Source organism: Acomys minous (genome assembly GCF_964271855.1).
Source record: "Acomys minous genome assembly, chromosome: 16".
Classification (NCBI taxonomy): domain Eukaryota; kingdom Metazoa; phylum Chordata; class Mammalia; order Rodentia; family Muridae; genus Acomys; species Acomys minous.
The window spans coordinates 42,730,733-42,757,162 of NC_140498.1; the positions used below are offsets into that span (position 1 = coordinate 42,730,733).

A 26,430-nucleotide genomic window follows, 5' to 3' on the forward strand; every position below is an offset into this window, starting at 1 on the left:
TAATAAAATATAAAAAAAAAAAAAGAAAGAAAGGAAACGTTGGGAAAATGGAAACTAAAGGAACATGGAGACCGCAACAGAGGTGGGGGCCAGGCCTCTGTGGCCTGCCACTGTACTGCCCATGAATTCCACAATTTACCAGCTCTCTAAAACCACCTCCTGAAGAGGCCTGGCCAGGCCTGCCCTCACCCCACCCCCTCAGCTCCTGCCTACTGACTCAGGTGTTGGGTGGCAGGAGCAGGAAGTCATAGACTGCAGGGCTGGCTCCTCTGACAGGTCAGGCCAGTCCTCCTTGCCTCAGGCAGAGCCATCTGGACATCTCTGCTAGGCAGGAGCATCCTGCTGCCCACTGCCCGTGATGGGCAGGGAAACAGGGTCACAGCACCCAGCACTAACAGCCAACAACTGGCACAGGCCTGACTCCAGAATGCAGAAGACACACCTTGGCTTGAAAGAAGGCCAGATACAGGGAAGGGATATAGTGTCAGTACCTTTCCTGGTGCTGTGGTCTCTAGGCTTGCCACCCTGAAGGACTCTCACCCTGACACCAGGCCAGAGCGTACCCCAAACCCAAAGCCAGAGAGAGCCAAAGCCCTGAGGCTATCCCTAGCCAGAAGACTGAGGAAATGGTGTCACCTACTACTTGGTGAGATGTGGCTTTGGTCTGAAAATGCCATGAGCCCTACCTACCAAGTGCCCTGTGACGGTACTGTGAGAGGACAGGCAGGGGTGGGCTTGTTAGGAAAAAGCAGCACTTGAACTCCTCTCCATGGACCCAGACAGCTTGGCAATGGCCCTTATCAAAAGCAGTCTGGGTCCCATGGATCTGTCGCTGCCATCCAGGCTAGGCCAAAGGCATAGCACACTCACTTCCTCTGCGGGGCCCATTGGAGGCGTGGTACCTGGGGAGCAACAGTGAGAGGCTAGGCAAGTTAGGATCCCCTGGAAGCTGCCTGTGAGCTCTGGGAAGAAGCTTGGGACAGGCTGACGAAAAGCCATACAGCACTTGAGCCCCCCCTTTTTTTTGGCTGGTACCCAGTATTGAATCTAGGGCTTTATTTATCTCAAGTGCTCTGCCACTAAGGTATACCCTCAGACTTCTAGTCTGAGAAAGGTCTTGTAAGAGTTATTCAGGCTAGCCTTGAATTTGTGATCCTCCTGCCTCAGACTTCGGAGGAGCCTGCCATACAGAGGATTTGGGCCTGGGCTAACTGGTGAACCCAAGCCCTGGCCAGTGGGGGCAACTGCCACTCGGCCATAGAAGACTTACTGTTTAGGACAGGCCAGGAAACCCCATTTTCATGTCAAACCACCTGGTTTTTCAATTCCAGCAATGACTTTGAAAAACCCACCATACAGGCCAAATGAAACACCTGGGGTCAGTTCTGCCCAGGTGTGTGTGTAAATGCTCTGCATTTACAACACAAGGGCGAGAGTGGGGAGGGATCCTGCTGAGCTCCTGATGACTAGCCCCATACCACCTTCATGTCCGGTGATGGGGTCCTGCAGAGGCCAGCCAAGCCTCCAGTGTGTGCCCGGGACAAAGGCCGTGGCTACAGACCAGGCAGAAAAGCGGGGGTGGGGGGGGTGGGGGGGTATGATGGTGAAATCTGGGAGCTGAGCTGGGTCCCCAAAGGCTCTGAGGCATGACTCTAACCACAAGCCATGGTGGGGGAGGGTAGAGGATGCTCATGTTCCTGGAATCTCACAAGGCAGGGGATTTTTCTGACCTAGCCCCTGGCACCGGCCCCTCCTGCTCAATCAAGGGCCACTGTCAGCAAACACCGAGGTCCCTCCTACTGTTGATGAAGTCCACAGCCACGCCTCCCATCCCAGGCACATCCTAGTCCTGAGGCTTCCAGTAACCCTAGGGGTTTGGGCAGAAGTCTGTGTCTAAGTCTCAAATCTTTTGTTTAAAGCCGTGGAAAGTGACCAGGGATGCTGTCATGGATACAGGAATACCAAATCTAGCATTAGAGATATTATGTAAGAGGCTCTTGGAAGCACTTCATGTGGCCTTTCTAGCTTTTGAAAGTAGAATTAGCTACCAACAATAACACATTGTGAGATTACACCTAGAGATTTAGGTTTGTATGAAAAATCCTCGGTTTTGGCAGGCTGGGCCGGTCATGGGGACTAAGCCCTCAACCCTGCTGGCCCCTTTATCCACCTCTGCTTCTCCAGTTCACCGACCCTAACGTCCACTTCTCGAACGTGTGTCACTGTTTGTTTCTCAATTAAAAAGCAGGAACCTGTCCAACGTTACAGAGCAAACTAAAGATTTGCCAGCCTAATAAAAATCTCTCCTCATTGCAATCCGGACGTATCTAGGTGCAAACTAGGCCTGCTCAGTGCAATGACCCGCTCAGTGGAGGTGGGTGTGTGTAGGCTCGGCCATACCCTGCCTCAGCCAATGGGGAGAAGCCCCGCCCTCGTTAGAGTTAGTCCCACCCACCCCACATCTTAAGGAGAGACCAGTCTCTTACCAGCCAACTTAAGAGCCAGAGCCCGGGGTTGGGAGACGTGGACGCCGCAGCCTTGGACCCCAGGACCCCAGACATTTCAGAACCTGCCGGAGGCGAGAGGCAAAGGGCTGAGGTCACACTGAAGCTTTGGGCCGCACCGCCCGGCTCCGTGGGCCGTTGCTTCCCGGGTGAGTGTCTAGGGGCGAGGGAGGGGGCGACAGGCAGGGTTGATCGCACTCACCCTGCACACTAGCACACATTCTCCGGAGGGACTGTGACTTCGGGAGAAAGGGGCTTCCCTCGGCCTCGGGAGATTACCTGGGCGGGCACGGTCCAGTTGCACCCCCGAACCCACTCGGGGTCCCTCAAGAGAGGCAGGGTGTACGTTTGTACAGGGCTCACCTACCCGTGAGGCTCTGAGTAGACAAAATAAACACCCCCTCCCTTGCTTCCTCCTCCCACGGCTGGGCCCTCTGGCGTGACCAGTTTTATGAATCAAACCTCTTATAGGGGATGGCCCAGCCGTAGTCTGGTTAGTTTTTCCTCATGGGGTCAGACAGCCTGGGGCCCCTGGTTGCCTGGGGTCCTCTGGGCCTTGTCACACATGGCAGAACTGGAGCCCACAGATATGCAGGCAGCCCTGGAGAGGGGTGAGGATGGGGAGACTGATAGGCGCGCCCCCAGGTGAGGCATGGACTTGGCTGAGCAGAACCTTTGGTGCCTCCCAATCAGCATCTCATCTCTACCAGTGAATGAGCTTTGCTTGGGCTGCAAACCCAATGGCCTATGGCCAGTCTAGTCCTTTGTGTCCCTGAGCTGGCTGCTCTGGGGCCTGAGGGCTGCTTGGGTTCCCTGTGGTCACTGGCAGGGCCAGCTGATTGCTGCCAACCACACTACCTCACCCCCATTCGTTAACGATTACCACGCCAGGGTCGCCGACTGCTTCCACACATTGGCTCCCAGGAATGGCCTCAGCAGGATGGAAGCAACCCAAGGGTCAGGAGTCCCCTAGCTTGCTTTTTGCTTTAAAAGTAGCTGAGGCTCCAGAAAGAGGCACCAGGAGATCTTCTCTGTCTGGGCCAAGGGTCCCTAGGGAAGAGGACTGGCTAAAATATAAAAGTTCCCTTCCCTCTAGGCTCGATTTTGGGTGCTGGGGAAAGCAGAGATGTGGGTGGGCTGCAGCCTTGTGAGGGGCTCCATTGGTATGGGCAATGAAGGCCAGTCTGGGACCAGCTGTTAGCATAGCCCCACAGAGAGGCTGGAGAGCTGGGGGTGGCAGGTGGGGGATGGGAGGGCAGTCCCTAGAGTTTACTGTCCTCTCCCAGGGGAATCAGCCCCCGGGGGAACTTCTGTAAACAGAGTGTCAGAGGCAGGAAGAGGGCTCTGGTAATGAGCAGCCCAGCTGGATTCCCTCCAGACCACTATCTAGCATCTCCCATCCAGAGAGGAAAGGACAAGGCGCGCGCGCACACACACACACACACACACACACACACACACACACACACACACACACGTGCCAGCCCTGGTAGGGGGGAGGCACTGCTTGTCCCTAGCTTCCCAAGCCTTGGAGTTGCACACCAGAACAGCCACCTGAGATATGTGGGCACAACGGTCAGAGGGTACCAGGTGGAGGGCTGCTGTCCCAGGGTGTCTGGACACCACCCTGGGGAAGTGTTGGGAGGGGAGCTGGGCACAAGGAGCCTCTCAGACATTGCAAGACTTACGCTTTCCTGGGCAGGTCCCCTCTGGCAGATAGCCCTGGGATTGAGGGAGACCCAGGCAGACCCCTCTGTCTCACTTCCATTCCAGATCTCCCCAGCCCTGGGTTAGTTAGTATAGGCCCTAGGGGAGAACCAGGATTTTTGTGGCTCATTAAGTGAGCCTTCTTGGTTCAACTGGAGACCCAGGAAAGTGGGGCACCAGGAAGTAGTCCCCCTGACACCACCCCAGGCAGACAGCTCTCTTGGATAAGTGCCTGAAATCATTCTTGATCACTGGCAGGCCCTAATCTTATGTGAAGGCGATCAGTCACCCCTTCCAGAGCTCCCTCAGAGCCCCTCCCAAAGCTGTGGAGCCCAAGGCTCTTGTGTTGCCAAGAAAACCAGTGCCCCTCACTGCTATGGAATTTGTGTGTGCTCTCGGAGGAGGGAGAGGTGTACACACACACACACACACACACACACACACACACACACACAGAGAGGCACGCGACTTGTGCACACACACGTAGGAGTGTGGCCCAGAGGGTGTGTGTCTGTGCACGTGACTGCGGCCGGGCCAGTAGGGGTGCTTTGGTGCGCTGGGGAGGACTGGACCTCCTTCCTTTTATCAGTTTCCACATTCCAGAGTCAGCCGGGCTGCTTTCGCCAACCCCTCAGCCTGCTGTCCAGGCCGCAGGCCTCCCCCGCTTTTCCTCAGTCCAGTCTCCCTGGGTGTGAGGAGGCTTCTTCGGGCCACTTTGGCTTGGCGGGGGTGGGGGTAGGGGGAGGCAAAAGGCCAGTTCTTCAAGGTTGGGGACAGCCCCCCCCCCCCCGACTCCTCCTGAGAATGCAATAAGACTCTGACATTCCTGGAGGCTGCCTAAGAGATTGCATTAAGGAGGGAGCTGGCTTGCGCTGAGGGAACTGGGGTGGGCTGGGAACCTTGCTGGCCCTCAGCCCCAGCCACTGGTCAATAGTAACAACCGTGGGGGCAGAGCTGTGGTTCAGTGACCGGTTCATAGCCCCCAGAAGGGACCTCTTGTGTTATCAGTGGCCGAGTGACTTGTAGGACAATGGCATGGTGAGTGTGAGGAGGAAAAAGACCCCTTCTGAGACCACCCCCTGCTCAGACTCCTATGTCTGGGAAGCTTGGGGTGGACGGCCTTCTGTAGTGACTAAGGTGTTCTGGAAGGTGCAGGGTTAATTGCAGGGTTACAGCTTATTCAATGGGCGCCAGGCCCTGGGCAGGGACAGGGCAGTAGGAGGCTGAGCCTCAGTGGCATCATAGCTGCTGCTCAGGTGCGCCCGCACGCGCCGGCACAAACACAAACACACACACACATACACACACACGCTGACAGCGTCATTCTACTAGCCCACTTCCAGTTGGGCCACAGCCACCACATAGCTCCCGAGGCCACAGGTGTTCTTGCCCAACAGGTGGCACCTCTCCTAAAATGGCACAGCCGCCACCACCCCAAGGGTTCACTTGAGCCAGAGACTGATCTTAGTCACTGATCTGTCTGCCTTGGCTGACAGGTCTGACGGCAGCCAGGTCACCCACGGAGCCACTGAAGATGCCCACCTGGGTGGTGACAGGCCACCTTGGCCACACCTACTCCCAAGACCCAGAACCCTTTCCTGGACAAACACAGTTAGGCTGGTGTCCTTATTGTCCTCTTTGCAGTTTCTCTAGCTGTGCAGAAGACCCAACAGAAGATTTTCCTTAAAACATAGCTGCTAGGCTCTCCCCAACAGGAATGCTTATTTAACTAAAAAAAAAAAAAAAAAAAAAAAAAAAAAAAAAAAAAAGACGCAGCCTAGGGAATTGCCGTTTGAAGAGAGCTTCTAGGTGACTCATAACCTACAGCTCAAATCCTAACCAAAAGCCCCTTGAGTTACAAGCAGATACAGAAACCCACAGAGGGCAGGACGTGGAGGTGAGGTCACAAAGCAGGTGAACAGGACTGGCTTGGAGACCCCCTGACTCAATCACCAGCCCAGGTGGTGCCTCCGCCCCCACTTTCTGTTTGAGAACCTGTAATAGAGACCCTCAACCCATCCTCTCTATTGGGCCAGGACTGCTGTGTTTTAGAGAACTGCCTCAGACACGTCAGCGAAACTGGAGCCAGCCATTCTGGCCGCCGGCACAGTCCCGCCTGCGGGAGGGGTTGGGGGTGTGCTGGCAGCCTCCTGGGGCTGGGCTGCTGCCAGGCCTGGCGAGCAGAGTGGAGCCCATTCAGTCCAGCACTAGGAGACAGAGGCTTGGAACCCAGAGCTGAGAGTCACATCGTGCAGAGTCTATCTGCACCTACCCTGACGAAGTGTGCAAAGAGGGAGCAGGCTCTGAACTGTCCTCTCCACCTCGCTGGGCACACAGCCTGCCTCAGCCTCAGGGAGAAGCACCAGCTCCAGGGCTGGTGTGCTCACCAAATGCCTGGCTTCTACCCCACCCACTCTCCCGTCCCTGACTGACCTCAGGCATGTGTATGGGTGGGTGCCCACAAGTGTGTCACACACTTGGGTGTGGAGGGCATTCTGGGCCCTGGAGAACTGGCTAACCAATGCTCTTAGTTGTCCCTTACTCACAGAGCCCCTCCTGGAGGTCATGTGCTTTAGGAGGCTGAGCTAAAGGACAGCTTCCCCCACATTCCTTTACAAAACTGAGGACACACCCTCATCACGTGGCCTTAACCCTGGCCCAGGGGTCTCTAGTTAGCATGAAGGTGGTACAGTCTCCACAGGGGGTCCTGCTCACAAGGAAGGCAGGGCTCCTGGATTATAGGTAGTGCCTACAGTGGCTAGTAATGTTTACTGACTATTTGGCAAGTGGTTTGGGAAGCAGGCGCTAGGACTAGCTGCAATACATGCTAAGGTGGGGTGTGTGGCCTGGCTCCCGGATGTTGAGAGAGCCAGGCCTTCTGGCCTCTGCCCACCAGGCTGAGGTGGAATCAGACCAACGTAGGTGAAGAATCCAGGAGGAGAAGGAGGCCTGACCCTTCAATGCTGTTGCCCTCCTGACCCCTAAAGCCCAGAACTCTCCTCACAGCTTTTACAAGGATGTGGTCACTCTGTCACCCCACAAGGATCGGATATCAAAGCAAAGGCTGTGGTCCTTTCAGAGCCACTGTAATCAGCTGAAAGCACAGGGCAGCAGCAACTCTAGAGAAGCTACCCACCCCTACCTGTACATACACCAGGCAGGACCCAGATCGCAGACAAGCTAAATGCCCTCAGAACTTATTAAAAGAACTCTCTGTTTGAGGCTAGAGAGCTGGCTCAGTGGTTGAGAGCACAGGCTGCTCTTCCGGAGGACCCAGATTTTGATTCCCAGTACCGATCAGGAAGAGGACTCACAACCACCAGCTCCAGGGAATCCAACAGCCTCTTCTGGCTTCCACAGGCACTGTACACACATGCATGCAGGAAAGATGGCAAAACAACCTTACACTTTAAAAAAAGATCTCCCTGTTTAAAAATCAACACACACACACACACACACACAGAGGAAGTCTTCAGGGCTGCACATAACAGTTCTGTAGGTCAAAGATGAAACTCAGTCAAGAAGGGACTCAGGCTGGGCGTGGTGGTGCACACCTTTACTCCTAGTACAGGCAGAGGCAGGAGGATACGTGAGTTCAAGGCCAGCCTTGTCTATATAGTGAGTTCTAGGACACTCAACCTGAACTCAGGCCTGTCTCACCCTTTCCCACTATGGCCAGCTTCTGCCCTATCCAGATTTCCTTCAAGGGCTGCCCACACATGAGCCATGATAGAGTTCCCCAGCCAACAGACTGCTGCTTGCAAGCTCAAGTTTTCCAAAGCTCTAGAACCATCTTTTTGGCCTCAGTTTCCCCTTGCTGGGAGAGATGAAACCAAGGGTCAGGCAGAGAAACGTATACGATTCTTAGAGGAATGGGAACTGATGAGCTATTATTACCTATATGGTCTTCTTGGCCCAGGAGCTTGGTCACCCCTGATCTAACTCAGCTCCCTTACCTACCAACTTGTACAGCTTACACCTGCCAGCCAGGTGGTCATCCTACATCTCCTTTTCCCCTTCAGCTGCTGGGTGAAGCATAGGTACTCCCCTTTGTGCCGCAGAAGGAGCACCTCCCTGGCACGCCAGCTTCAACAGCTGGACACAGGGCCGCCTGACTAGAACGAGCTCTTAACCAGGGCCTTAAACAAGACCCTTGGGGGAGACAAACCAGCAGTGTGGCTAGGCCAGTCACAGGTAGGGTCCCCTCCTGCCTGACCTTGGCCTAGCCCCGCTGAGAAGACCGACTGAGGGGGAGGCCTCTTGCCCCCAAATGGCTGTGAGGTGTGGATGGAGGTCATGTGAAGCCCATGTTTGGAAACCAGGCTGAACTGGACACACCCTGAGTCAAGGAGGCTGGAAAGGGTCCTGTCGGGTAAGGGAGCTGGTGGTACAGCTGAGTTTTAGGTCACTAGACGCAGGGCGAGGAGGTGCTGGGAGGATCAGGGACACCCAAGGCCTTGGGGTTCTGAGGCTTGTCTCAGGTGATTCTCAGTGTGAGGCCCCACCCAAGTGTTCCCTCAGCAGAGAGGCACTACACAGGCTCTGTAGATCAAGGTGCAAAGGCAGGCAGTACCTCTGCCTCAGGGAGTTGTTAGCGTGTCTGCAGAGCAGGCCAGGGGTGAGGAAGTTCCAAGGTGTTCATCAGAGGGCTGTTCCTGTCCATCCGGAGTAACAGAAGAGAAGGAGGTACCAAAGGGACCCCTTCCCTGACAAAAGGACGCCGCAGGTAGAGAGGGGCCTGCAGGCTTAACCTGGGCTACAAGGCCTCTTCTTTCACTTAGAGCTGGCCCAAGGCCCCAGGCACTTAACTCACCTGTCCTGGGACTCAGTCTGTTTTCTTCCCTTTCACACACCAGGGGCCCCTATGCTTTGGGAAAGGGGAATCCACAGATGGGATAGTGGGAAAGGCAGGCTGGGTAGGGGTCTTGTTACCTGTGGTGGCTACATGTGGGGGAAGGGAGGCCCCAGCTCTAGGACAAAAGGCCCTTGTGTGAACAGTAGGTGCCTGGAATGGGAAGGAATTGTCAGCTCTTAGGCAGGACAGGTTGGCACATTGTGTGAGGCTCAGACCTCTGGGGCATCCAGTACAAGAACTGTGCCTTGCTGTGGCCCTCAGGCTGTCCCAGGAGCCCGAGTGAAGCGAGCAGGCTGTTGACCTCTGCCATCCCAGGGTAAGAGTGGGAGCCCAGCCTTTGATGGGTTGTTAAGACATGGGGCCCTAGAGGGCATGGACCCTGTCCCAGGGCAAGGCCCTCTCAGGCTGGCTGGACTCCAGCCCTGGGTCCCAGCTCACACTCACTGCTACCTCCAAATGCCCCTTCTCTGTTACACTGGAGTCTCAAAAGAAGCTTTCAACTGAAGGGTCTGCTGGGGGAACTGAGGCAGTGGTGTGCTGAGCAAGTACTGGCACGTGGAAAAGATGGGCCACTGTCACTTCTGGGGGACAGTGCTGTCTTTGTTCAAGGGTGCAGCCTGGTTGTCACAGGCCACCATATGAGGCAAGGACAATGTTTCTTCTCTCACGTGAACCACAGGGCTCCTCATCTTTAGTTCATGCTGTGATGATGGGGGGCTGATAAAGAGGGTTTCAATTCATCCAGTCTCCCCTCTCCCCTAGACAAGGGGCACCTGCAAAGTAAGCGCTGCCAGCCAGCCTCTACCCTTCCTCTAGAAACCTCATCACTGGCCACATCCTGGCGGCCCACAGCCCCCATCCTGGGCAGGTCTGACAGCACAAGTGGAAAAACACAGATCCCATAGTTTCCATGTGAAGTTTTCCTGCTGCGGTCTCTCCTCCCTCAGAGGGAGGGAGGACAGGAGAGTGTGTTGCAGGGGCCAGCGGCCCCAACAGCCAGCTTCTCTGCTTACGCGCCCGGGCCGAGTGCCCATCCTGTCTCTCCAGATTCGGCAGGGAGGGGCTTCAGGACCCATGATTCTCCATCCCTGTCCATGCAGCCAGCTAGAGGGCCTGGTCTCGGCTGGGGCAAGGAGGCCTGGGTTCAGGACGGGGAAACTGTGCTCTTCGTCCTTGTGCTAGCCAACCTCTGCATGTGTCATGCTCACTCACGACATCCAACACCGGAACGATACGATCACACAGACAGGGATGACAGAGATGGGCCAGGAGCCGGCCAGGAGCACTAGGGACCTGACTCACAAGCTCTGGGCTCCAGTGCATCTGCGAGTGGGGAGTGGAGAGTTCTCCTCCGGCCTTGCTGATATGTCTGGCCTCAATGCTGACTCACGCGCTCTTTGCTCTTAGGAACAGAAGATGCACTCCGGGAGCTGCCTGCCGCCTCTCCTGCTGTTGCTCCTGTTGCTCCTGGGGTCTGGAGTACAGGGCTGCCCATCAGGCTGCCAGTGCAACCAACCACAGACCGTCTTCTGTACTGCCCGCCAGGGAACCACGGTACCCCAAGACGTGCCACCTGACACAGTGGGCCTGTACATTTTTGAGAACGGCATCACTACACTTGATGTGGGCTGTTTTGCTGGCCTTCCAGCCTTGCAGCTCCTGGACTTGTCACAGAACCAGATCACTAGCCTGCCCAGTGGCATTTTCCAGCCGCTTGTTAACCTCAGTAACCTGGACCTGACTGCCAACAAACTGCAAGAGATCTCCAACGAGACCTTCCGTGGCCTGCAACGCCTTGAACGCCTCTACCTGGGCAAGAACCGCATTCGCCACATCCAGCCTGGTGCCTTCGATGCGCTTGACCACCTCCTGGAGCTCAAGCTGCAGGACAATGAGCTTCAGGCGCTGCCCCCACTGCGTTTGCCCCGTCTGCTGCTGCTCGACCTCAGCTACAACAGCATCCCAGCCCTGAAAGCTGGACTACTGGATACTGCCAATGTGGAGGTGTTGCGGTTGGCTGGCCTGGGGCTGCGGCAGCTGGATGAGGGGCTTTTCGGCCGCCTGCGCAACCTCCATGACCTGGATGTTTCCGACAACCAGTTGGAGCACATGCCATCTGTGATCCAAGGCCTGCGTGGCCTGACACGCCTGCGGCTAGCTGGCAACACCCGAATTGCCCATATACGGCCAGAGGACCTGGCTGGCCTGACAGCCCTGCAGGAATTGGACGTGAGCAACCTGAGCCTGCAGGCCCTGCCCAGTGACCTCTCAGGTCTCTTTCCCCGCCTTCGTCTCCTAGCTGCTGCCCGAAACCCCTTCAACTGCCTGTGCCCCTTGAGCTGGTTTGGGCTTTGGCTGCGTGAGAGGCATGTTGTGCTGGCCAGCCCTGAGGAGACACGTTGTCACTTCCCACCCAAGAATGCTGGCCGACTGCTCCTGGATCTGGATTATGCAGATTTTGGCTGCCCAGTCACCACCACCACCGCCACGGTACCAACCATCAGACCTACTATCAAGGAGCCCGCACCTTCAACTTCTAGCCAAGTTTCCACATGGCCCAGCATCACAGAGCCAACTATTCAGGCCTCCACCCTTCCACCCACGGCCCCACCAACCATGAGGCCTGCTCCTCAGCCCCAGGACTGTCCAGCATCCACCTGCCTCAATGGTGGCACCTGCCGTGTAGGGGCAAGACACCACTGGGAGTGCCTGTGCCCGGAGGGCTTCATTGGCTTGTACTGTGAGAGTCCAGTGGAACAAGTGATGAAGCCCAGCTCCATACCAGACACTCCAAGGCCCTCCCGACCCCTGCCTCTCAGCATTGAGCCAGTGAGCCCCACCTCCTTGCGTGTAGAGCTGCAGCGCTACTTGCAGGGCAACGCTGTGCAGCTCCGGAGCCTCCGCCTCACCTATCGTAACCTGTCTGGCCCTGACAAGCGGCTGGTGACCTTAAGGCTGCCCGCTTCACTTGCAGAGTACACAGTCACACAGCTGCGGCCCAATGCCACCTATTCTATCTGTGTCACACCCCTGGGAGCTGGGCGGATACCTGAAGGTGAGGAGGCCTGCGGGGAGGCCAACACTCCCCAGGCAGTCCGCTCCAACCATGCCCCAGTCACCCAGGCCCGTGAGGGCAATCTGCCACTCCTCATTGCTCCTGCCCTGGCTGCTGTACTTCTGGCTGTGCTGGCTGCTGCAGGGGCAGCCTACTGTGTGCGGCGGGGACGGGCAACTTCTACGGGTCAGGACAAAGGGCAGGTGGGACCAGGGACCGGGCCCCTGGAACTAGAGGGGGTGAAAGGCCCTTTGGAGCCAAGCTCCAAGGCAACAGAGGGAGGTGGGGAGGCCCTGTCAGGTGGCCCTGAATGTGAAGTGCCCCTTATGGGATACCCAGGGCCCGGCCTCCAGGGGGCCCTCCCTGCTAAGCACTACATCTAAGCCAAGAGAGAAAGAGCAGCCAGGGGGGCCGGGCTTTCAGCCACTGCCCTCCTGCTGCCACACAAGGAAGTTCTCAATGTGCACCACAGTGCACATGCATGATGGCGCTGTGGGACAGCAGCCAGTTCCTGACCCTTCTGGGCTGGATCTCATCTGTGAGCTGCTTCAGCTCAAATGAACTATCACAGCTACCAACATGTCCAACACAGGCGCCTGCTGTCTTCTGCAGTGTGCAATCTTAGGGTGTGAGCCCTGCCATGTGCTGGTAACATGGCTAGGCATGCTGGGCTTCCCAAGCCATGGAGTCTGGTAACCAGTGAAGGAACCCCCAGAAAGAGGGGGTGGGGAAGGCACTAGGGCTGTGGCCGTGGCCCCAAAAATGCAGGAACACTTGAAACTGGAAAGGAAGGTGCTCTGGGCACATGTGGATTTGCTTCTATTGTTTTGTTTTGTTTTGTTTTTTTAATGTATTTATAAAAGATCTTTTCCCATTTATGCTGGGAAAGTGCTTTTCAAACTCAGTGACAAGGACTTTGGTTTTTGTAAGACTATTGATATGAAGGCCTTTTGTAAAAAAATAAAAATAAAAACTAAAATGAATTGCCTGTCTCTCTGGTTGGGCTTGGGGTACAGAAGCTCTAAATTCTGTGGACACCCAAGGCCACTGGCCACAGGTCAAGCATGGGCTTGGCAGGGCTATTGCTCTGCCATTAGAATGCGCCCACCACAGGTCCTGACCCATTAGGGCAGTTTGCCCTAGGCTACACCCAGTCTCCTGCCAGCATGAGCCACAGTGCTTATGTTTAGGGTTGGAAGGGGCTCATAGCAAACACAGGGCAGAGGGAGGTCGCACCCTCCTTGGGTGTTCTGAAGAGCAGTTTACCCCTGCCTTCAACTAGAGAAGATGGCCTAGCGCGTCCTCACTCCAGAACCTTATAATGGCTGAACCTGGGAGCAGGAGGCTTCTAGACTCTACCAGAGTCCTCGGCTGGCCAAGTATGTGGCCCTGGCTCCTTCCAGCTGTCTGCGCCGCTCTGGCACAAGCCCCCATGGTAAAGAAGGACCCTGGGTGGGGGAAAACACGGATCGTCAAGGCAAGAAGCCCTGTGGACTGAAAGGGGAGGCCAAGATAGAACATTAGCGGTAAGGACGGGGCCAGTGGCCTGTCTGGTTTGCAGTTAGTGCCAAGTTCGGTGGCCTTGTGTATTTCTTTACTTCCTGCCCTGGGGATGTGCCTAGCAGTTCTGGAGCCCCAAAGGATTGTTTTCTAGGAGGACTACAGGTTGTGGCGGCAGCACGATTAGGTTCAAGGACAGCTGTGTTCTGGACTGGGTGTGGGCAGCTCTGAAAACTAATGGATACACACTATCTTTGCCTGTTATCCTTAGGGATGAAAAGAAGAGTTGGGCCCTGGGGGAGTGGAAGAGCCACAGGCTCCAATGCCAATCAGCGTCTTCCTGTGGGTCATGGCCCTGGTACCAAGTCTCACCCCTGAAGGGAAGGAGGAGGCCCAGCCAGGCCTGGGGGAGCAGGCACTGTGGTTTAGGGTGTTGATGTCAGTGTCAAGTCAGGCTCAGCCATACGAGGCTCTGGATCCAATTAGTGGCTGCTGAGGGCTCTGGAAGTGGGAGGAGGTGGATGGCGGGTCATGTGGGGCAGTAGGTGGTAGCACTGGGCCTGGGTGGGGCCCCTTTCTACTGAGGTTGCAGTGGTGGCGGCAGCAGCCCAGGTGGATTTCCTGTAGGCCTGGGTTCTATTAGGACGGCAGGCGCGGTGAGCCTGCCCCTCTCAGCAGCCCCATCAAAGGGGCCTTTGTGGGCCTGTGGGCGACTGCTGAGTAAATGTTTTCGCTGCAAAGCAAACCTGGCCTAGAGGGATGGCAGGGTGGAGTGGCAAGACCTAGAGAAAGGGGAGGAGCCCCCCAAGAAAAGTCAGATCATGCCATCCCTAGTGGGGACCAGGCCAAGATGCCAGTCTCCACGGAAGGCAGTTCTACCCCTGTGAGGCCAGATGGGCATGGGGAGGAGTGTGGATCTTAGCACCAGAAGCACTGTTCCCGAGAGCTCTGTACGCCTCACAACCTCCTTTAGAGAAGATGAAAGGCACACTCCACGTGAGACAACGGGAATAGCTCTCATAGTGGCAAGCTGGATGGGATCCTCACACCTTCCTGCTCTAGAGAGAGCTGACCAGCACAGGGGAGAGTTTTCACCCTGTTGCCACAAAGGCTAGGACCTGCCGTTTACCCACATATCTTCAGGCACAGCCCTCGCGGTACAGCCAGGAGACAGGAACATGAGACAGGCATGCCTCCTCATCTCCTGAACCAAAGCTGTCCTTCAGCAGGGGCTTTGCAGAACCTCCTGTTGTTCTGCACCTCCCCCTATGTTGAAACTGGGATCTGGGACACAGGAAATGCGGGAAAGGCCCCCTGGATGGCAGCCTGAGCCCTCCACATGGGATGACGAAGCCTGGCAACACCCTGCCACTCTTGGCACTGTGGCAAGCATCCTGATAGACACTCCAGAAATGACAACGGGAGGACAGAGATGGGAACCATGACAAATGCCCCTGGAAGAGGAGGGTGGGGAAGGGCATGTGCCTGACCCTTAGGCCCTGTAGCTCTTGTGAGCACAAACTGTTCTGCCTAAACCAAGATGGAAAATCTGTAACAGAGAGATCAAGAGTGGTGAGGAGACACAGCTGCCAACCTCCCCCATAGCTGTGCCCAGAGTTGGCACTTCTGTCCACTTTCCGTTGTCACTCATGGGGGAAGGAGGGGGGCTGGAGAGATGGATCAGAGGTTAAGAACACTGGCTGCTCTTTCAAAGGTCCTGAGTTCAATTCCCAGCAACCACATGGTGGCTCACGATCATGGGGGAGGGTCTGCTTTACAGTACGCCTGTGAGGACACAGGGACCTGCGACCTCTCTGAACAGCCTAGATACTGGCATGCACCAATGTCCACCAGCGTTATGGAGGGAGGCTGGAGAGTCCTAGCTCCCTTGCCAAGGGTGTCAGCTTGCCAGGGCATAGGCTAGGGCTTGGGGGCTGAGAGGAGGAATGTTGGCCTGGCCGCCCATCTGGGAGTAATTTGACAAATTCCAGTCCTTGTTGGTCCTTCGAGGCTATTCTTAACTGCTGTAATTATAGGGTCAGCCCTGGCCAGTGGCACCATGGGGTCTGGGCATGGTTAACTCTTCCAGGGGCCATCCTAAGGCTAGGCAGGAGATGCCCTGTGGGGGAGGGGCACTCAGCGCCACTACCACAGAGAGTGGAGCCTAATCGGCTGAATAATGGCAGGTGAAGAGTACCGGACAGATGGTGCCAGGTGCCCTTCACACCCATAGCACCTCTGCTGGCGGCCTGCAGGGAGCAGGTCATGTGGCTTGAGTAGGTTTGGAAGATGAGGTGCCAGGACAGTGCCAGGCCTGGATGAATATACAAGACAAACACTGGCTGTGCAGCCCCAAAGCCTAGCACCTCTGTCTCCTCCAGGGCAGGACCACCTTTTCTTGAGATCCAGCCCCTGACTCTGAATATGCCTCAGCTTTGCCTTCTTCACTACAGAATAGATCCTGCCAAGCCAGGCATTGTGGCGCACTTCTTTAATCCCAGCATTTGGGAGGCGGAGGCAGGTGGTTCTCTGAGTTTGAGACCAGCCTGGTTTAGAGAGTCAGTTTCAGGATAGCCAGGACTACACAGAAAAACAAAACAACAGGTGTCCTGGCCTCGCCCTGCGCATTAGAGGGTCTCCTGTCTCCTGACTGCACCTCATCCTCTGAGGGCAACAGGAAAATACCACTTCCCCAAGCATTCCCTGACCCCTAACATGACAGTCTTGTTGCTGGGCCTCTGAGAAGCCCTTGCTCCTCCGTGATTCAGATTTTTCAGTTCTGAGCTATTATAGAAAGGGCAAGCTGGACAAGCTAGGCAAGGTCCAGGAACCTTTCCTGGCTCTAGTATTCCCCAGTCAGTCTACCCAGAAGGGTTCCTGGACAGCCCTTCCATCAGTCACAGCCAAGGCATCAGAGCAGGGACTAAGTCCCTCCCTCCTTGCGCTGCAGCCATGCCTGGCAAAGTCTCTTGAGACTCTTGGAGCCCTCCATCTCCTCAGCCATTCTTGATGGCCTCGCAGTCTGAAAAGACTGTTTATCCTAAGTGCCAGCTTGCTGGTGACTGGTTCGTAAGCCATTACAGACCAAGGCCATCTCTACACAAAGTGGCTTGGCCTGGCCAGGGATCCCACCAGGCGTAGCCATAAACTTTCTTCCACGCTTTTCTGGGAGGCAGGAATGAAGTGCACATTACCCTCCTGTGCTATCTGGGAACATATGTGAGGCAGGTCCCAAGAAAACTTCTAATATAACTCTCAGTGGACTCCAAGCCTACACGTCCTCCCATAGGCGGCTTCGGTGTCCCATCCTCCTACCACAACCTCATGCATCCTTGGGTCCTCGGCTTCATGAAAACGTCCATAGCAAAATCAAGCCCATTCCTGCCGCCTGTACCCCAACGACACATTTTCAAGGTTATAACCCCCACTCCTAATTTAAAAACACACTTAAATGAACCCCTAGGTAGTGACCTGTACTCATGACCAGGAGACTACTTGCCTGGCAGAGCTCCAGGAGGACAGGACATTTAAGACATGGTCCATTACGGGCTGCCTCAGCACCCCCTGCTGGTAAAACCGGGGATCCTGGAGGGCCAGGTACAGCCCGGGCTCAGCGTCCGCCACACTCTAGTGCTCAGCCAGCCTCCATGAAAGGGGCTATCACCAGTGGCTAGATTGGACACCTTCTAGACTCTTGGCCCCCAGCTCCCAGCATGTCAAAGTTCCTACCCAGGTGAGGTGTCCAAGGTGACGGTGGCCAGGGCGCTGCTGAAGAGGCGTGTGTCCCAGAGTTTCACTTCTCGCTCACGCATCTGTGGTGGGGAGCCAGAGAAAGGCTCAGAGGAATTTACCTGCTCCTGGGACCTAACGCCTGAGGGCTCAGCCAGGCGTGGCCACCTGCCCCAGAGCAGAAGGGAGTCATGACAGGGAGGGAGAGTTTGGGTTTTCATGTCTTGCCCTGCCCCTTTAAGAACTTTTAGGTGACAAGGGACAAGGGGCGTTTCCCTCCATGGACTCTGGTCCCTATGGGGCCACTATGGGTCCCAGGGTCAAGCTTAGCTACTGCAAATGGAATCTGCCAATTCTCTAAAACCCTCAGTTCCCTGGGGGCCCTGAGACCCAGCTGCACAGCCAGGCCGTATATGGACAGGCCTGGCTGTGTGCACCCTACCTCCCAATGGCCTCACCCAGCTTTCCTGAAGCAGGAGCCCAAAGGCCTAGACGAATCCCTGGCTGGCAGTGCCATAAATGCTGGGGGAACCACTACCTGGTTGAATCCAGTGGACACAAGGTGCTCCTGAATGCCTGTCCATGCCAGCCGGGCGTCTCTGCTATTCTCATGGGCCTGTGTGCTCTGCAAGAGACAAGAGAAAGCACTGAGCCACCAGGGTCCTGTTGGGGACAAGCATGTTGAGCGGCTGGGAGCTGGGACATTCTGTGTCTACTTGTCTGAGCACCCACAGAGAACAGAAAGAAGGCCACATGTGTCAAAGGAAGAGGTCTGCCTCCACTTTTGAGGGCATCTCTGCATGCAGGAGACATCAGGCTCAGGTTCACTCTCCCTCCTCCTGAGAGGGCTGCTGTGGCAGGACCAGAGGCAGCAGCACTCTCTTCCCCTCTGTAGGTGCCCAGTGAAAGCTGATGGTTGAGGGTCCTCGTGGGTCAGCAGCCATATGAACGTGGGGAGTGCACATCCTTGGCAGAGCTCATTCTCCACACTTGTAAACGAGGCTTACGGTGCCCGCGCCACCCACTCCTTGAGGCTGCCTGGAGGATCAACTGAGAGTGCACATAGAAGGACTGGGCCTTGAGGAAAGCCCCGTGCAAATCACAGGATTAGAAGGATTATTGCTGCCTCCTGTCCCTGCCAGCAGGCCAGAGCGAGGGCCTGGGGCCAAGCTCTGGGTAACATCCCCGAGAGAGTAAAGCAGTGAGTGCCCCTGGTGGCCCTTCAGGGGTGTCGGAGCATCTGACAGACAGAAAGGCTGGAGGCCCCAAGAAAGGAAAAAGAAGTTCACAAGCAGGCAAAGGCCCCTGTCCCCCCTTGGGCCCTGGCAGGAGGGAGTTCAGGGGCAGAGGAAACGCAAACAGCTCTCTCCCAGTCACGCTGGCCCCTGGAGCCTGAGACAAGGACCCTGTTACCAAAAATAGCTCACCCCAAATGTGGCCAGCCTCCTCCAAACTTCCCACGATCTGCTCCTTGGGAATGAATGAGGGAGGGAAGCATCTTGGAGACGCTGGCCCGGCGCCCCCTCCCCAGCACACAGAGGCTGACCCCAGCGTGGGAGACCACTGGAAATGCTCCGCCTGCCTGTCCTTCTCACTGTTCCCTTCCCACCAGCCACAGTGGCACAGGAAGTTGGAGAGCAAGCCTGAGAACTACGGCCCCATCCTTCTCTCTCCACGTAAGAGGGGCTTATGTGGGGGTCAGGACGAGGGTCAGGGTACTGGCCAGCCCCACCTCTGATGCACTATTACGGGTCAGCAGCCTGTCCTATGAGTTCTTGTTCCTTCACTAGTGTGCAATGTCCCTCGTGAAGGCAGAGAACTAGACGGCTCATAACCGGTTTGCGTTTCACTCCCTCACTCATTCATAGTCAACAAACACTTGAGGCTTGCTATGTACGGGCCAAGAGCTGTGCTAGGAGGCGCCAGTGGGGCAGCACAGGTTTCAAAGGGCAGGAATGTTAGTGGAGTTGCTTGTTCTTTCTCTCATGATGTGAATGTGCTACGCTAGGAGCTGGAGACACAGAGGAACAAAGCAGGGAAGGTTCCCAAGTCCACGAACCACTTACACACCAGGAGGCCAGCCAGACTGAACAGAGTGACTCCACTGTAGTTACTATTAAGGGCCAAGAAAGGAGCAAGATGAAGGGTATAAGAGGAAGCTGAACTAGACACCCAGGCGTGTCTCTACTGCTCCTGTCCTTGGAGGAGTCCTATGCCTCAGTTTGCTCATCTATAAGAAACACAATGGAAAAAAAAAAAAAAAGAAGAAACACAATGACATCTTCCCCCGGAAATCTACTGCAAGGGCTGAGTGTTAAAATCTGCTAAATGCAGCTGGGCATGGTGGCACAGGCCTGTCATCCCAGTACTCTGGAGGCAGAGGCAGGTGGATCGCTGTGAGTTCAAGGTCAGCCTGGTCTACAAAGGGAGTCCAGGATAGCCAAGGCTACACAGAGAGACCCTGTCTCAAAAAACAAAAACAAAAGAAAATCTGCTAAATGCAGCTGGAAACAGTGGCACACGCCTGTAATCCCGCACTCAGGGAGGCAGAGACTGGCAGATTTCTGTGAGTTCGAGGCCAGCCCGGTCTACAGAGTGAGTCTAGGGCAACCAAGGCTACACAGAGAAACCCTGTCTCAGGAAAAAAAAAAAGAAAAAGAAATCTGCTAAATGCTCAGCACTGTACTGTGTTTTGTGGATTGGGTTTTTTTTTGGGGGGGGGGAACAGCGTATTTTTCTAAGACAGGGTTCTGCCATGCAGTCCAGCTTGGGTTTGAACACTGCTTTCTGCTTCGGCCTAAGTGCTGGACTTGCATGTTTAGATGGGCACCATCACATCCAGCTGCAAATGTGTGTTTTACAAGGCAACAGGGCACAGAATGTAACTGAAATCACTATAAAGTAACATTTTATTTGAGTTAGAATAAAGAGTCTATACAGAGCTAGCTCTGCACAGAAGCAGGCCCTTGAAGCTGCCTGCAGGTAGAGAGGAGGAGGCAGCTAAGCTGGGGCCGCAGTCCCTGCAACTCCCATGGTCAGCAGAGTAACGAACGATCTGCCGGAGCCAAGGAGGTAGCTCAGCTCAGCACAATCAGCAGTTGGTGTTGGTTCAAACTTCGGAGTCTGACCCCCTGAGTGGTTTATTTTAGGCATATTTAAGCACAGAACAATTGGTTGAAAATGTTCCCCATGATAATTAACTCAATCCTGTATGCACAATAAAGTTAAGACACGATGACACCAAAGTTCTTTGTAAGGTACATGTGACACCTTCTATAAAGATGAGTTCTATAGATTGACAAGCTCATGATCTCGAGGTCTAGGGGAGGATCTGGCGTGTTCTTGGCCACACAGAGGGCGCAAATGTCATTAGGCTATTGACCACATCCGCTCCCAGCCTTCTGGGCTGACAAACAGGCCATGCATCCCTCCCTTTGAAGGGAGAAGCCTGTGTGTTTAACATTCCTGGTCCCTCTAGTGCTCATGCGTGAGCACAAGGACCTCTGTATCTCCCACAGGCTAAGGACGGCTGCCACCGGCAGTTTTCCACGCAGAGATTTACACTAGAGTAGAATGCGCTGCGGTCCACACCTTCCTCCTTCCCATTCACGGATGGAGAAGCCAGGGGCCTGAACAGAGGAAGCTGTCTGCCTTGACTGCCCTAAGGCTTGTGAGCTAGCACCCATTATCATGAGGGGGCCCTGGGACTCAGGTGCTGAGAGACTCCTAGTTGGCAGGTGGCACAGGTGGGACCACCACTAGTCCAGGTGCCCTCTGGTTTCCAGCAAACTTCAAAGGCTGGCCGATAGTGTAAGGTCACTGAGCACCCTAATGGTCATGTCCCCTGACAATTCTCCCCGTATCTGGCCTGGAGAAAAGAACAGGAATGGCAGTGGACCAGCAGCCCCAGCCCTGCAACAACCAGGGGACAGTGGCATATTCTCATTCTAGCTGAGGTGCGGTCACAGAGTCACCAAGCCTCTCCAGCGCCATGGCAACACTTCCTGTGTAGGGGAGGGAACTCCAAACTCCTTTCTAGGGTAAAGGGAACTTCTCCAGGGGATGTACGAACTCCTAAGCAGCAACAACTCCCAGCAGATACCTTCTTGGCTCCCTCTCCTCCCTCCCTCAGCTCTCACCACCATCCATAACCCCAGGCCCACGCACACCCATGCCGGCAAAACATTTATACACATAAACATAAATACTTAAAAGAGAGTTGCCGCCTCTCTGGATTAGCAATGGCTTTAGGACCTTGCTTGCTCTCACCCTGGGCTCTAGCGGGGAGATTGGAGAGACCGAGCTAGAGGGCTCTGTTCCTCTGCTGAGTCTTAGGGCCCATGACAGTTGCTCAGGATGCTAAAACAGAAGTTCACTTGAGTCTGGGCAACACACCGAGAAACTCCATTAAAAAAAAAAAAGTGAAGGCAGGAAGATCAGAAGTTCAAGGCCAGACTCAGCTATGTAGTAAGTTCAAGGCAAGCCTAAGCTATATAAGATCCTGTCTCTCACAATAAAAAAAAACAGCTTGGTAGTGTTTTCTTTAATCCCAGCACTTGGGAGCAGAGACAGGTGGATCTCTGTGAGTTCGAGGCCAGCCTGGTCTAAAGAGCCAGACATCCAGTGCGACTCTTGAAAAAATTAAACGAAATAGGGGTATAAAATACAGTAGGGAGCCACCCAAGGGTCACTTGCTCCAAGCCCAAGTGCCTAGAGGCATAGACAGAAGTTGACAGTGGGGAGAGTACCATTCTGGAGCCATGGGCAGCCTCCAGTCTCTGGGGGACAGCAGGGCTGAGGCAAGGCGAGGCCCAGGCAGGCACAGGTAGGACTGCAGGGTAGAACACTTCACCCCAACCCCCACCTGACTCCCGTTAAGACTCAGAGAAAGCACTTTCAGAAGGAATCTCTCTGAGCTGGCCCCTGAGCTCACACCACCCTGGCCGCCGCGGTTTTCCTAATAGAAGCCAGGTGTGGGCCAGATGCCCTGGGCGGAAGTTGGGGGGTGGGGGGGAGGCAGGGACGGTTGGAGGGCAGCATTCCAGGCTTGCTGCTGCCCCCGCATTGCATAGAGCCTCAGAGCCAAGCACAGGCGCCATCCCAGCGGCCAATGGAGCTGCCCACGCTCTTCCCAGCTCTCCTGGCTGAAGCCCCTCCAGGGGGCTCCTCCAGCCCCCAGATCCTCAACGCCTGCCTGTACTCTTCAACAACTTGGAGCCCCTTGGCTAGCAGCCACACCAGCTCCACCTCAGCCTTACTCACAGACCACCTCTGTGGGGTGTGAGGGAGGCGTAGGAGGGGAGGAAGAGGGGGGCGGCAGGGATGGGGGAGAAAGCAGGCTGGAAAGAGGCCACAGCAAAGGGGAATGGAGAAAGAAAACACTAGAGGATTTGACTGTGTGATGCTCTGTAGGCACGAGTGCAGGTGCTTTTTATAGTGTCCTCAGAACCCTGGGCAAGGCACCCTGAGAAGGAGCTTCTATCTCACCTTAAAATAGACCTGGGGACCTCTTTCTAGGCAAAGGCTTGGAGGTCTGAGAAAGCCTACCAGGCAACTGTATCAACCTGTATCAACCTGAGATTCAAATGACCTCCTGGGATGAAATCAGCAGCTACAAGGCTAAGGTGTGGTCAACTCTGCTCTCAAGTCTCCTATCAGACAGAGGCCACTTTTTAGCCCTCAGCCCACCTGAGTGCAACTGTTTAGGCCCAGGAGGCATAATGTACCATGTGAACAGATTTTTGAGGATGAAAGGATGCCCCAGGCTATCCTGAACTCCTTATGGGGAACCAGTCCTCAAAAGAGGAGGAGGACTCTTGTGATGGGCCTAGGTCTTTACTAGGAAACAAGACTTTGCATCACACCTCCCTTTCTAGTTCTTTTAAGAAATACAAATTCTGCTAGGTGGTGGTGGTGGTGGCAGCGGCGACGGCAGCAGCACACACCTTTAATCCCAGCACTCACAGAGGCACAAGCAGGCGGATCGCTGTGAGTTTGAGGCCAGCCTGGTCTACAAAGTGACTCCAGGAACTATACAGAGGAAACCCTGCCTTGAAAAACTAAAAAAGAAAGAAAGAAATCCTAGGGTTAGAGATGCTTCAGCAGGTCAGTATGCATGACCATCTTGCAGAGGACCCAAGTTTGCTTCGTAGCACCCATGTTAGGCAGCTCACAACTGTCTGTAACTCTAGCTCCAGGGAATCCAATGCCTCTGACCTCTGCAGGCATCTGCACTTACATAATAAACCTTTACCCAGACACATAACTCAGAGTAATACCACGCCCGGCAAAATAAATATTTTTAAAAGGACAATAAACCTTTTCTAAAAAGGAAAGAAATAGCTGGGCTTGGTGGCACACACCTTTAATCCCAGCACTTGGGAGACATAGGCAGGTGGATCTCTGTGAGTTTGAGGCCAGCCTGGTCTTTTACAAAGAGAGTTCCAGGGCAGCCAGGGCTATTACACAAAGAAACCCTGTCTTGAAAGTACCAAGTATGGTGGCATCATGAGTTCAAGGCCAGCCTGGTATACATTGAGTACCTGTTGGGGCAACATAGTAAGGCTCTGTCTCAAGAAAGAAAGAGAGAGGTCAGAAGGGATAGCTCAGCAGTCAAGAGTGTTTCCTGAGCTGAGTTCCCCACACCCATATCAGGTGGCTCACAGATTCCTGCAACTCTAGGTCCAGGGATTAATCTCCTATGCTGTCTTCAGTGGGCACCCATGTATCTGTGTGTACATGCAGACTCTCTCTGACACACACACATACACACATGTGTACACATAAAAACATAATAAAAATAAGTCTTGAGAGAGAGGAAATAGAAACAGAAATTCACTGATCTCACTCCCTGCTTAAAACTCTCAAGCGGTTTCCCACAGCCCAGGGGATAGGCCTTCTCAACAGACAGGCTGCCTCCCCTCTGAACCTCTCAGATTAATTCTAGAACAAGCTCCGGTCTCCCCTCTATACCCCTCAGATGACTTCTAGAACACTTATCACTGGACCATCTGCTGGCCTGAGTCCTCATTTGAGCCAGTTTCTCAGGGCAAACACTAAACCCTCCCGGACAGAGAAGCCCTCAATAATCACTGGGACAAGGCCATGTGTGTAGCTGGCTGACTGCTGCCTACAGGGTCTCAGAGAAATGAATGACTCTCCAGAGGCCCCATGCCTGCCACCTCATTTGGAAATCATGACAATATGGGCTCTATGCACCCAGCACACAGATAATAACAAAACCCCTGCAGTTCCTACATCTTATAGTAATGGGAACTTGGTCCATCTATGGCCTACTAAAAGTCCGAGATACAGAAAGTAGAAAGGTGGTTCTTTCTGACTCCTCAGTAGCTGGCCTCTGCTGATCATGCTGAGAAAAGAAATAGGGTTTCAAAGGAGAGGAGGAAGCTGAAATCTCAAATTACATTCCTGAGGTCAGGGAATGCCTCCACTGACAGCCTGTGGGCAGCCTGGCTGCATCCCACCCTGTGATCAAAGCTAGGCCCTCCCCAGGACCCAGAGATCAGGCCTTGGAAAGAGCTCCCAGCAGGAGCAGCAGCTGCCACCACTAGGTCCCTCCATGTGCTGGACTGTGGTCCTCATCCTGAGTAGAGGTTTTTATGCACTGGCATTGGACACAAAACTCACCTGAGAGGCTTTGGGACTTGCTCTGGGGTCAAAGATCCGTAGCTGCTTGTCCTAAAAAAGAAAGGAGAAAGAAACAAAGGATACTATTAAAATCTGAGTGTTTCTGGGGCCAGCCTGTCTCTCACCCTACAGGCTCTCATCAGTTGGTACGACATTACAGAGACTGGCATCACAGACCAGACTCGCAGGAGATTACACTCAGAGACAACACTGCACCTTCCTAACCACTCTTATCTGCCAGGCATGTCACTCACAGACATGCTCTTCCACAGCAGCAGGACTTATGTGATGATGTTACTTTTGCACTTAAAGAAGTTCACATTGAGGCTGGAGAGATGATGCAAGCATGAGGACCCGAGTTTCCACCCCAGCACTTACATAACAGCCAGGAGTGCATGTGTTTCCCTAGCCCTGTGGGTATGGAGATGGAAATAGGGGGACCCTCAGATCTCACTGCTAGCCTGCTTAGCCAAGTCAAGGAGACCCAAGTTCAGTAAGAGACACTGTCTCAAAAAAAAAAAAAAAAACAAAAAACCACAGTATGGAGGCTGGAGAGATGGCTCAGTGATTAAGAGCACTGACTGCTCTTCCAGAGGTCATGAGTTCAATTCCCAGCAACCACATGGTAGCTCATAACCATCTGTTATAGGATACGATGCCCTCTTCTGGCCTGCAGGTGTACATGCAGGCAGAATACTGTATACATAATAAATAAATAAATAAATACATCTTTAAAAACAACAACAACAACAACAACAAAAACCAAGCCGGGTGGTGGTGGCGCACGCCTTTAATCCCAGCACTCGGGAGGCAGAGGCAGGTGGATCGCTGTAAGTTCGAGGCCAGCCTGTTCCACAAAGTTAGTCCAGGACAGCCAAGGCTACACAGAGAAACCTTGTCTCGAAAAACAAAACAAAACAAAAACCAACCAAACAAACAAAAAAACAAAAACAAAAAACCACAGTAAGAGCCGGGCACGGTGGCGCTCATCTTTACTCCAGCACTCTGGAGACAGAGGCGGGTGGATCCCTGTGAGTTCGAGCCCAGCCTGCTCTACAAAGAGAGTTCCAGGACAGCCAGGGATACACACAGAGAAACCCTGTCTCGAAGAACCAAAAACAAACAAACAACAGCAACAAAACAAAAACAAAAACACCACCACAACAACAAAAACCCCACACACATAGTGGAAGAGGGCTGGAGAGATGGCACTTGCTGCTTTACAGAGGACTTGGGTTTAATTCCCAGAACCCACATGGTGGCTTACAACCATTTATAACCATCCAACTGGCCTCCAAGGGCACTGCACTCATATGGTACAGATATATATGCAGGTAGAACACTCATATAAAAAAAATTTTTTAAGTAAAAAAAAAAATATACAAAGAGTTCAAGTAAGATGGCTCAGCAGGTAAAGGTGCTTGCCCAACAAC

At 54.3% G+C, this 26,430-nt stretch overlaps 2 protein-coding genes across 2 annotated transcripts in view; one reads left to right on the forward strand and one right to left on the reverse strand.

The window, feature by feature from the left end:
- The window catches only part of LOC311587343 (coronin-7), a 55,816-nt gene that overhangs the window by 10,992 nt on the left and 18,394 nt on the right, over nt 1–26,430 (reverse strand). Inside the window, exons 7-9 of the mRNA XM_084764020.1 lie at nt 24,998–25,048; nt 17,889–17,975; nt 17,351–17,433 (exon numbers count right to left, since the gene is read on the reverse strand). Of these exons, the coding sequence (XP_084620146.1) occupies nt 17,351–17,433; nt 17,889–17,975; nt 24,998–25,048 (221 nt within the window). The remainder of the gene's footprint in view (nt 1–17,350; nt 17,434–17,888; nt 17,976–24,997; nt 25,049–26,430) is intronic.
- VASN (vasorin) lies at nt 2,467–13,104 on the forward strand. Its single transcript, XM_084764027.1, has 2 exons — nt 2,467–2,653; nt 10,474–13,104. Exon 2 carries the CDS (start codon nt 10,483–10,485, stop codon nt 12,502–12,504), a length of 2,022 nt encoding a protein of 673 aa, XP_084620153.1. The 5' UTR covers nt 2,467–2,653; nt 10,474–10,482; the 3' UTR covers nt 12,505–13,104.